The following is a 10829-nucleotide window of genomic DNA, read 5'->3' as shown; positions in this document are numbered from 1 at the left end:
AAGGCCACACCGAAACGCGTTCCTTATCAACGTCAGAGGTAAATAAATTCATATGAAAAGGACATACACAATGCTGGCATTTTCTTCATTTAAACTTGTATATTCGAGCCTTGCACCGTAAGGACTTTATTCTAACCTGGAGTGCTGGGTTTTCTGCTTCGGCAGTACTTTCTTAGAGTTGAGTTCTAACTATCGGATTAATTTGTAGTATGTACACAATAGTGTCAATATTATTGATAGGAACTACTGTATAGAGATTAAAAGACCCTTAAATTGGACTGATTTTAAGAACCGAAACGGCTAGTAGGTTTGTGTGACAATCGGTCAACACTATAGTACCGGACCGGTAGTAGGCTACTATTTATTATTAATTTGGAGATGTATGAAAGGGGATGAGAACCACTGTTCCAGTAGATGGCGTAATACAACTCAAGTGAGGATGCAAACGGCGATAAAACGAGAGAAGAAGATGGCAGTGCCCTCGTCAACATCCGGTTTAAATATTTGAATTTCCTAAACAAAAGGCAGACGTTCAGCGCCTCAGCCAGTGTAAACTAAACTACTACTATGAATTAATGTATCTGGACTACACTACACTATCTACCTGTTACGTAACGTATTGGTTATTTTTCATATGAAACGTACGGTATGAAAGATTATACAAAGACTAATGACGGAGTCAGACATGACTGAGACTGACTGAAGCGTATTTGAGTTCACAGCGCCGACTAAAGTCATAATGTATAAAATAATATATATATATATATATAAAACAACGCGGTTTAGTAGTTGTTGACCAGTTAAACGTCTGATTATTCTGTTTTATTGTTCAGTACGGGTCTCTCACTCTCTCCACATCTACAGCTCTTTAATTAACTGGTGTGCGTGTCCAACCGTCATTTTAACAAATACTGTAGGCCTACACATTTTGGAGAGAAAAAATGTCCTCATATAATACCTGAAAGTGATGATCATGTTTTAGGGTGGAACAAAATCACGGAACGCCATCTTTAAAGATTGGTGACATTTAAGGGTCCACTTTTTGCACCTCCATTGATCGAGCACCTAGTTGATTGTCTTTTCAATATCTTTTAATGTTGTACAGGAAAGCGAGAGGAAAAGATGTGGCAGCAATTCAAGCAAAGTGTCATGGGGACAGTGGGTGAACATCTGCCGTCTGACAGTGAAGATGACGAGAAGGAGAACCAACCCTCCAGAGACGCTCCGTACAGAAGTAACGTCCTGATGGAGTCCAGCGACGAGGAGTTTGACCTGTGTAAGTATCACGTTGTGGACTGCTTTCGGTTGAGGTTCAAAGTCCCGTTATGTCTGTCGCCTGTATTTCTGTCGTCATGTTTAACTTCCATTCATATATATGAACCGTCTGACATTAGTGGCCTATTGGCCATGGAGGTGAAGGAAACCTTAAAACACGCTTGTGTACACACACACACACACACACACACACACACACACACACACACACACACACACACACACATTTACTTTAGCATCATTCTATAAAAGTAGTATGGCATATAAATAAATCTGCTGTGTGACTGTGTGTGTGTGTGTGTGTGTGTGTGTGTGAGAGACACTTTGTGTGATAATACACACACGGGCTTGGCGAAATCATTGAATATTACATTGTGATGATATGAAGTGGCATATGTACAAGCTCAAGTCCCAGATCGAGATGATATCTAGACTCATCACAATATCTATTATATCAATGTATTGCCCAGACATACACAGTATTATATTTAAAAATGTAATGTAAAACAAAATGTGCTACATCATACATGAATGAAGTTTGATTGATGGATCCTCAGATCTGAAGGAGAGGGCTACACCCAAAGTCGAAGGCGGCTCAAAGAATCCCTCCAGTGCTGTGAAGAAAGACCGGTAAGAACAAGGTTACACAGTAAAATAAATCCCATGTAGTGGATCTACAAGCTCACAATGTGAGGCATTGTGTGAGCTTGTATATTAATATTAGTAATCGATTCGTAAGCGATTAATCATTGGACCCGTAATGCAAACATAATGGGCATCATTCACTAAACTTGTTTCCACACATATTTCGTTCTAAGGTGCATTTACGCACCTTTCCACGCTTTCCTCAAAAGAAAGTTGTTTGAGGATTGTGACAGACTTACACTCACTTACAATAGTGCATGTCACTAGCCCGTCTCTCTCTCCCCATTTTCTGTCAGCCTACTGTCCTATCAATAATAAAGGCATAAAAAGCCCCAAAATAGACCTAAAAATATATTTATATATAATATTATATACCTATCTATGTGTGCCAAACATTTGTCAACACCGTCACTGCAGTAAATCTTTCAATGTGGTCTAACTGCTAACCTGCGTTCTCTGTAGTTCCCAATCTTCCCATGCAGTGTTCCTGAGCTCAGACAGTGATGACGGCTTTGAGGCATGTGAGTACTCGAGGTTTAAGTCAGTTTGTTGTGGGACCCTTTCGAGTGTTACTTGAAATAATGGCTTTTTTTTCCTAGCGCAAATATTCTTCGGTTGAAAATGTGTCAGGGGAAAGATGGTTACAGTAGTATAAATCGGCCTTCAGAGTTTATATGTTTTGGCGAGCAAGTTCCCATCAATGGATGATAATGAAAAGTGTGTTGTGTTTTCGTCTGTCCATGTTGAAGTTGTCAACCGAATGAAAACGCCTAAATCCAAGCCAAGAACACCCGAGAGCACCAGTGAAGACGGGTGTGTTGACGTTTTGGTCATTGTTATTATGATGAATCTTTTTGATATAGTCGAAAGTGGCAGAGCAGCGCAGTCAATCGGTTGCTTTTGATTGGGTCCCTCAGCGATACAGAACGCTGACTGACTTCTTGTGCATTGTCAGTGTATTGACCATTAGTATGCTTGAAGCTATGGAGATAAGCTTGTAACACAGTGGAGCCTTCCTTAATTTAACTGCTCCTCTCAATGCTGTCTGACACAATACCATGTATTGTGAAATGCTGACCAATACGTGTTTCCTCACAGCCTGAAATGCTTCATAGTGGACGACGTATCATCTGACGATGACTTTGTTCAGACCAAGCCGTCTGCTAGAGGTAACCCTGCGTAACTGTTATATTTGCTGCAAGCTTATCCGGTGTTCAAGGTTCAAGGCTGTACTTTATTGTTACATCTTGTGTACAGGTACATAAGAGTAAATTCACCCCAGCATCATATCCTCCTGATCTTTTATAGTGAATAAGAAGACCACCACTCCGGCTACACCTCTGCCTCCGGTAAGACGGCCATTTTCTGAGTGGGATTCCCCGGTCTTCCTCAGTGATGATGATGATGATGACGAATGCGGTATTGTGATGAAAAGCACCTGGCGCACTCGTCACACCAAGCCCCAAAAACTACCCACCACGGTCAGCAGTCCAGACTATGATGAAGATGACAGCCAACCCTCCACACCATCATCTCCGTCATCTCACCCTCCTAAGAGCATTCACTCAACGCATAGGCCCACCAGCCTATCCTCTCTCCCTCCTAAGAGCACTCACTCCACGCATAGGCCCACCAGCCTATCCTCTCACCCTCCTAAGATCATTCACTCGGGTCCCTCCAAGCTGGATGACTGCAGCAGCAGCTCTGATGAGGAGTTCCTGTCTTTACTGGAACGACTGAAGATGAAGAATGCAAAGCTGAGCAGCACAGCCTCGCCTAAGCATCACAACACGGGTAACACAACAACACCACAATCGCACAAGTGGCCAATATCTCTCGACTTGAATCCAGGCTCCATCATGAAGCCTCCGTTGTCCGTTCCACCTGGAAAGGGACGAACACCCCTGAACGTGAAGACCCCAGCAGGGACCCCGCTTGTAAAGGGACAGAAAGCTCCGGTTTCTCTGACGCCGGGGCAAACGCCTCTGAATGTTGTGAAGAAGATCCCGATCCCACCCGTAAAGGGACAGAGGGCTCCACCGAAGGGTCGGTCGCTGGGGGAAATGCCACTGCATGTGAAGACCCCGGGCCAGTCGGCTGTCTACAACAAACCCACGTCGCTCAGCCAGACGGAGCCCAGAGCTGGCCCACTGAGCAGGTGAGCGGTTTTTACTTTTATGGAGACATTTGGCACGTCATCTGTCAAGGTGTTCTAAAAAGCACTGGTTCCCAAACACATCTTTATTTTTTGTTATTTTGTTTTTAATGATTTTTATTAAATTAAAAACAAAATCCAATGATTTTCTTACAAAGAAATTCCATAAATTAAAAAACGAATATTTAAGAAGTAGTGAAAGTAGCCAATCTACAAGCTCGCGGCGCAAAGTGTTGCGTTGTGTGCTTGTAGACCTGCTATTTTCACTATTTTGGATTGAATTCTGGGCAGACGTCTAATTGCATGTCAACTTGAAAGTTTTGGGAACCACTGTTCTAAAGACTGCCCCTCTACTATACAGTATGTATTGGTGATTTAGTTTTATTGTGCATTTGTTTCTAAAAGATCACTTTTCTTGTGTTGACAGAGTGCCAGTCTGTAGAACTCCAGGGTGCTTCCTCCAGTCGCTGTCAGAGCCGGGCTCCAACTATGGCCGCTGCTTCAAACAGAACAAGGAAGAGCTGACCAGCAGACTGTACAGGCTATTCAACACCAGTGTGTTTGACGACAAGGTAAACATTTCCGCATGTTGTTGACTCCCTATTGTGGGAAAGGAAAACGAAAAATCGTATTCTTCGCTAGCTGGTAGAGCTAGTTCAGTATGTTCAGTACCTAAGTGTAGTCGATCGGTTATTGCCACCATTTGTCAGTATATACTAGGGTGGAAAAGTAAATTATATATTTTTTGGTTAAAACAAAATGTTTTGTTAAAAGGTTAAATCAATGAGAAATCATTGCTATAGTGTTTGTTCAGGGGTCTCCCTGTCTCTCCAGCTCTTTTTAATAAACCGAAAATACATTTTCAGGTAGGTGACAAAATGGGATGCACATTCAGATTAGACACACCAACGGATCAACATGCAGAAACAACGGTCGGACATGTGGTCGAACATGCGCTGCTCCGTGCTTGCGGTTAGGTTTCTTATCTGGTTTAAGGACCTCAGCGTTTTGTACCATACTACAGAACAAAGAATGTCTGCTTTCGCTATCTTTGTTGAAGAAGAGTCTGGGCAATTATGATTTAGTCTTACTAGAATCACTAAAAGTTTCTAAATCTCATATTTAGATTTAGTCTGGCTTAATCTAGTCACCTACTTAGTACTTACCATTAGGATTGGTTAGGCCGGGGGGGCACGGTGGCACAGTTGGTAGTGCTGTCGCCTCACAGCTAGAAGGTCCTTGGTTCGATTCGCGCTCGGGGCGCTGTGGGTGCTGGAGGCGTGTTTCCTCCTCCGCGTCATCAGTGCCCATACCCGAAGGCGGGGTTGGCGAAAGGGCCTTTCTGTGTGGAGTTTGCATGTTCTCCCCGTGTCCCCTAGGGTAGATACCCTCACAAAAACATGCAGTAATCCTGGTCTCTAAACTGCCTCCCCCTGGCCAGCCGGGACGCCTGATGGAGGGGAAAGGAACTGGTTGGAATAACGTGCTCCTTCCACGCGCTACGTCCAACCAGGGAAAGTCCCCCCTGTCAGGTGTAAAGGAGCAACTTGGACACTCAAGCATGAAGGAAGCATGAGTTAAGTCCGTTGCTCTCCCTAGGTTGGCGGAGGGTGTGTAGAGCCCAGGATCACATCACAGGATGATTGACACAGGGGTGAAAAATGGGTTACAAAATCGTGGGACAAAAAATATAAATTATATAAAAAAAAGGATTGGTTAGGCCTTGTGGAAATGTGATGTTTAATTTGAATATCCACTGCTTCTCGGTAATTTCCAAGGCACAACTTCCAAATTCCAAGGCACAAATTCCATGTGTCAAAGTGTCATGAAATACTGTACAATTAATAATGTTGTTTCTTTTGCATTAATTGGCCATGTCTTCCCAGAGAGCCATGTACATTTTTGCATAGGCGGGGGCAAACCATTTCTCATGACTGTGCCTTTGGTTTGGAGATTTCTTGTTAAATTCATTTTTGGTCAGATTTAGGTTAAATAATTAGCAGTTCTACGTCAGTGCGTTTCCTGTCTGGATATTTATTGAAGACTTGAGGTAGGACCAATAGTATGTCTAAACTAAAGCCTGTACCCGACAAAATTACAGCCAATCAGGCGAGAGTAGACATTTATCCGCTTTTATAGTGTTCCAGTTCCAATGTTGTCAGCTCATTTCTTTGTGTCATCAATCATCACTTACAATTCCACTTGTTTTATCTGTATCCTGACTGCGTTCTCTATCCTTATTGGATATATTGTAGACTTTATTTAAGTTTCAGGTAAACTCATATTTAAAATCTCTGTTTATCTGGCTAATATTCATGAAGTCATGGACGGTCAAATTTGTTTTGTGAAACAATATTTTTCTCCACGGACTAGAGACTTCGAAACAGTCATCATAGCCTTCAACAACATAAATGAGCTTGCACAGCAAGTTAGTTTTCCTAAATTAATCAGTCATCGGTTCTAAAGCGTTTTCACGAGTTTTCAAAAATAGCAGATATACAAGCTCGTAGCGCGGCACTCGTTGCCGCGATACGAGCTTGTAAATCTGCAATTTTTCAACAGCTAAAGTTAAAAAGAATGGTTCATTGTGTTCATTGTTTTGTTTACCTGATGTGATTTCCCAGCTCCCCGCTGATATGTCAGTGACTTGGAACAAGAAGTTGAGGAAGACTGCAGGGTACTGCATCAGCGGGCAGCACCGAGGCCCTGCAGGCAGCCGCTACACTCGGATTGAACTTTCGGACAAAGTGTGCGACACTGCAGGTAAGATCTGTCCCTATCCCAGTGCTTAAGTTCACACTGCAGGTAAGATCTGTCCCTATCCCAGTGCTTAAGTTCTGAAACCCCCCCCCCCCCCCCCCCCCCCCAGCAGGCATGTAAAAATCGGCGCTATCGGCCATAAAAATGCCAAATCGGTACAGATTATTTTCACCGATAATGATGAGACAATAATAATCTGACCGTCAAAGGCTTTGTACTTGCAGAGCAGCCAGTCTGCCTGTCTCTGTCTCTTTAAGGGCGTCAGCTGTTAGTGGGGAAGGGGGGCTTACCATCTACTTTCATCATGACTCCATCATGGCCTGTAGCACTTACCCTAGGCCTAGTCCCTTAGATAGAACTTTATGTAGACTTGGATAGCATTTTATACAGACTTATAGCATGTTACGTAGACAGCACTAGAATTGCATTTTATGTAGTCGACTCGTAGCACTTTATAGTATTGTATAGTTTATATGTATAGTTTCATTATATATCCTATATATATTATTATATATTCCACTCTTACGTTCTTAGTTTATGCATGTTTCATGATAACTACTTTTGTATTGCCATGCTTTTTATTCTTGCCTATTGTAAAACGCACTGGATTAAGAGCGTCTGCTAAATGTCTAAATTGTTTGTCATATCTGCCTTGTGCAAGCTGTGATTACGAAGCCTAAAAGGCAAACGGAAATACAAATTGTAACTTTCCATTGTTGAATGCAAAAAACACAATTAAATTCTTAATCAAAATTAGTTGTGTGACAATTAATCGTCAACTTAAATTTGTAATCTAATCGTGACAGCCCTAACTAATCCCCTGAGTTTGTTATTGCATTACCATTAAGCCACAGACCCCCATAACTCTCAGAGCTGTTGGTTTCTAACGATAAATTATTTCGCTGGGGACTCCCTGGGTGTCCCAGATCCCACTTTCAGAACTACTGGCTACTATGAAATGGAGAAAACGGTACATTTTTCTCCTCCGTGAGTTGACCAGTCGTCAATCTGACATTGCACATGTGCTTTGTCCATTGGCATATCATTTAGACAATTTCATTTCATTAAAATGTCTTATTCATCAGACCCAAGTCTGCATGATGTAGTTGGGGGTGCATGCAACCCCGCTTACGAACTAGTATCTAGTGTATTGTTTAACTTGTATCCGTTTTTCATTCTAATTAGCTGTCAGTTGTCGTTTTTAAATTCAATTTTGACGAGTATCCCATTTTAACTCTTAACTTCCTCGTAGATCGTCTTCGGGACACGCTGGTTCATGAGATGTGCCACGCTGCTACCTGGATGAACCATGGCATAAGGGACGGCCACGGCAGCATCTGGAAGATCTACGCCAGGAAGTCCACGCTGGCACACCCGGAGCTGCCCATGGTCACTCGCTGCCACACGTACGACATCACGTACAAGTTCCAGTACCAGTGTGTCCGCTGCAAGAACATGTACGTGCAAGCTGTTGACGCCACTTGTAGACTTTCATTGTCATTTTTCTTTAACCTGTATGATGTATGTCTATGATTGTTTTCTCTGTAACGGAGGTGTGAGTTCCCCTAAACACACATTTTCCTGGAGAATGCCATTTCTCAAGACCCAAACATTATCCCTCACATTCTGCTGAATCCATGTGTATCCTAATTCTTTCAGTGACTGTGACCACCACCCTGACTTGGAATAAACCTGGGCTGGGGACCACTGTTGTGTTGGTTGGGGATATGGGCTAAGATTAGTGCTTTTGTAACGATTGCTATGCATCCCATTTCCAAAAAAGATTCCCTAATAATTACTCAACCAGACAATCCGGTGCACTTCCAACTCTTGAGATTCTAACTGAACTCCCTTTTTCTGTTGAAATTATTGACCTCCAACTTGTCAGTAATTGACTACATGGATGGTCATCATAGGTCACCAGGTCATTTAGTTCACTGTTTCTGAACTAGTGGAAAGGGAGAATAAAAACGACAAAGCCTACATTACTAAATTAATGATCATGGTCACATGCAATACTTCCATGGATCACCAGTGGTCCACGGACCACCTGTTAACCTCTGGTTTAACCCATTGCTGGCTGTATGAATTTAAAAGAAATAAGACAAAATGTCATGTTATTACTTAGAGCTGCTTTAACGTCTTTTTCTTTCTCCACAGCATCGGCCGTCACTCCAAGTCACTGGACACGGAGCGGTTTGCGTGTGCACTCTGCAAGGGAACGTTTGTCCTGCTCAACGCGGCCAGTCAGCGGCCTGCCACGCCGTTCGCCAACTTTGTCAAAGAGAACTTTGCGAGCGTACGCCAGCGGATGGCAGGACAGAGCCACGGCGATGTCATGCGCAAGCTCAGCGAAGAGTTTGCCACCAAGGCTAAACTGAGTCAAAGCTGAGATATCTCTGTGATATTGTGCGTCTTATACCGTACGTTGTTCTCAGGTTGCAGAGTCATTAACCACATTAAACCTGCTGTCCCCTGTGCTGGGGGGGGGCAGCAATTCTCAAAGAATTATGTAGGACTATATGCTTAATTTATACTTTTTGTTATGTTGTGCAGAGAAAATAGATGATCTGTTCATGGCGTGTGAAGGCATTGGGCTTAAGTGGCTATTCAGGGAATCCCTGAAGGACCAATCTACACCCTCATGCTGTACCTCAACAGCGAAGTGTGAATCTTAACCTCAAGGAACTGGTATTGTCATTGTCAAATCTTCTCCTGGTGAATCTGTTCAACTGTCCAAACTGAGGCAAACCTATGACATGCATTTTTGTCATTTGTGTGGTAGACTGTGATATTTCTTGTGTTTTTTTTAATATGTTTTATGTAGGAGATGTGTGGTCCTGCATTTCTTGTCGTGAATGAGTGTTTGCTTTTTAAAGGGAAATGTATTAATTTAAATAAAAACCTTTTTTTTACAAAAAAGTTTGTTTTGTCAGAGGGTAAATGTTTTAGAAGTTTTATCAAACTAACTGATCATTTCAGTTTGCACATCTGATAGGATTGATTTTCTTCATTTCTTTACGCAAATTGGTTAAAACAAGGTTTTTGTTCAAAAAATTAAAGCTCTATACCAAATTAGAACTGTAAATATGTCATGGATTTTAGCATCAAGGAAACAACTATTCCAATGATCAGATACAAACAGACTAGTACGATGATTTGCATGGTTTTCCCATGTTGCTCCTTTAGGCAAATATTGACACTCGGAACACAATACAATTCGAGTGCATCTTGTACCCGACTGTTGCTCATACACAAATGCAATCACCATGATAACACCATGCATGCTGTTGACTCACCCACTGTGCCACTGACCACAATGATGTGCTTCAAAGCCACGCAGGCCTTCCTGGTTCACCTTGTGGATACAACAAAGCTTCAGTAGAAATATACTGCTTTCTGGACGAGAGGGATATGAGTTGATCGTTTGCCCCCTGCCTATTGTCTCTTGGACGACCATTCAAGAGGGCTTCACCAATACATATCGGATGGTAAGTATACTCCACGAGACGTCTACTGTTAATCTGACTGATTTCTGAAATAAGGAAACTATTTGATTTTAAGAAAGCACACCAAGGAGACCTGTATTGATAATTCTGTAACACTTGCTAATTAATCTGCTCATAACACTATAATTATTGTTATAAGCATTCACAAGTACTCATAATACATTAACAATTTATAATGACTTACAACAATTCATAATTGCTGGACAATCACTTATCTTGTACAGGATTATAATTATCTTAGTCACAATACATTATACCTGTAATAATTATATAAATCATCATAACCACTGTTATAATCCATTATAGCGTGATTATAAGTCAACATACGTGGTTTAAGGCAGGAGACCAAACAAAACCTAATGCCTACCCCGTCAGCAATATCATTACTTTACTTAAAGCGCCCAATGACCACTAATGGTGTCTTAGAATCACACTATAATGCATAATCATTTAATTGTATGTATTCTGGCGGTGGTTGAAAAAGT

The 10829-nt window shown here is 42.0% G+C and overlaps 1 protein-coding gene across 1 annotated transcript; it reads left to right on the top strand.

Moving 5' to 3' along the window:
* Positions 1–484: 484 nt before the first annotated feature.
* Positions 485–9575, top strand: gcna (germ cell nuclear acidic peptidase). The gene is made up of 11 exons (XM_083785399.1): positions 485–606; positions 1106–1276; positions 1833–1905; positions 2383–2441; positions 2670–2733; positions 3019–3089; positions 3229–4078; positions 4503–4647; positions 6700–6838; positions 8088–8292; positions 8996–9575. Exons 2-11 carry the CDS (start codon positions 1123–1125, stop codon positions 9225–9227), a joined length of 1992 nt encoding a protein of 663 aa, XP_083641525.1. The 5' UTR covers positions 485–606; positions 1106–1122; the 3' UTR covers positions 9228–9575.
* The last annotated feature ends 1254 nt before the right edge of the window (positions 9576–10829 follow it).

This window comes from Protomyctophum parallelum (genome assembly GCF_964188405.1).
Source record: "Protomyctophum parallelum genome assembly, chromosome: 16".
NCBI classification, from domain to species: Eukaryota; Metazoa; Chordata; class Actinopteri; order Myctophiformes; family Myctophidae; genus Protomyctophum; species Protomyctophum parallelum.
This window is presented reverse-complemented; position numbering and strand designations above follow the sequence as displayed.

Excerpts from the sequence above, each read along its gene's own strand:
- gcna (XM_083785399.1), top strand. The coding sequence starts at position 1,123 with ATGTGGCAGCAATTCAAGCAAAGTGTCATGGGGACAGTGGGTGAACAT. Across the intron at positions 1,277-1,832 it reads CGACGAGGAGTTTGACCTGT|ATCTGAAGGAGAGGGCTACA; the intron begins GTAAGTATCACG and ends ATGGATCCTCAG. Across the intron at positions 4,079-4,502 it reads AGAGCTGGCCCACTGAGCAG|AGTGCCAGTCTGTAGAACTC; the intron begins GTGAGCGGTTTT and ends TTGTGTTGACAG.